Source organism: Parus major, chromosome 22 (genome assembly GCF_001522545.3).
Source record: "Parus major isolate Abel chromosome 22, Parus_major1.1, whole genome shotgun sequence".
In the NCBI taxonomy this organism is placed as follows: Eukaryota; Metazoa; Chordata; class Aves; order Passeriformes; family Paridae; genus Parus; species Parus major.
Genome location: NC_031790.1, coordinates 797,031 through 798,036, shown reverse-complemented (window position 1 = coordinate 798,036; position 1,006 = coordinate 797,031). Strand labels below are relative to the sequence as shown.

At 62.7% G+C, this 1,006-nt stretch overlaps 1 protein-coding gene across 1 annotated transcript in view; it reads left to right on the top strand.

The window, feature by feature from the left end:
- Nucleotides 1-1,006, top strand: part of TIA1 (TIA1 cytotoxic granule associated RNA binding protein) — a 12,818-nt gene that overhangs the window by 5,344 nt on the left and 6,468 nt on the right. The window contains exons 2-4 of the mRNA XM_015648630.3: nt 119-227; nt 702-797; nt 879-963. Of these exons, the coding sequence (XP_015504116.1) occupies nt 119-227; nt 702-797; nt 879-963 (290 nt within the window). The remainder of the gene's footprint in view (nt 1-118; nt 228-701; nt 798-878; nt 964-1,006) is intronic.

The window sequence follows — 1,006 nt, the reverse complement described above, 5'->3', positions numbered from 1 at the left end:
GAAGGTGCCAGCAGTGGGGTCACCCCATGGCTGTGACCCACAGGAGGGTGTCACCCCATGGCTGTGACCCACAGGAAGGTGCCAGCAGTGGGCTCAGCAGGGTTTTTCTCTCCTCCAGGACGCCGAGAACGCCATCCAGCAGATGGGGGGGCAGTGGCTCGGGGGCCGGCAGATCCGGACCAACTGGGCCACCAGGAAACCTCCAGCTCCCAAGAGCACCTATGAGAGTAGGTGGCCACCCTGTGCCGTGCTGGCTCCTGGGGTGGGGGATCCCCGAGATTTTGGGGTGGGAAGGACCTCAGAGCCCGTCCCACCCCACCCCTGCCTTGGGCTGGGACACCTTCCCCCACCCCTGGGTGCTGCAAGCCCTGTCCAGCCTGGCCTTGGGCACTGCCAGGGATGGAGCAGCCACAGCTGCTCTGGGAATTCCATCCCAGCCCCTCCCCACCCTCATTCCTTCCCAATATCCCTCCCCAATTTCCCCTTTCCCAGTTTAAAGCCATTCCCTGCATCCTTGTCCTGCCATCCCTTGTCCCCACTCCCTCTCCAGCTCTCCTGGAGCCCCTTCAGTCCCTGGAAAGGGCTCTGAGGTGTCCCTGGAAAGATCTGCAGGTTGTTCCCACCATCCTGTGCCACTCAGGGCTAAAATTCCCCCGCAATTCCCATCCCACCCCTTGAAAATCCCACCCAATCTCTTGCAGCAAGCACCAAACAATTGTCCTACGACGAGGTGGTGACTCAGTCCAGCCCCAGCAACTGCACCGTGTACTGCGGGGGGGTCACCTCGGGCCTCACAGGTACGTGTGGCCCCAGCCCGTGGCAGCTGTCCCCTTGTCCCCACGGCTGCCTCACGCTGCTCTCTGTCCTTCCTGCTCCAGAGCAGCTGATGCGCCAGACCTTCTCCCCCTTCGGGCAGATCATGGAGATCCGAGTGTTCCCGGATAAAGGATACTCCTTCGTCAGGTGCGAGCGGGCTTGGGGCTGGGGGTGTCCCAGGTCAGAGGGG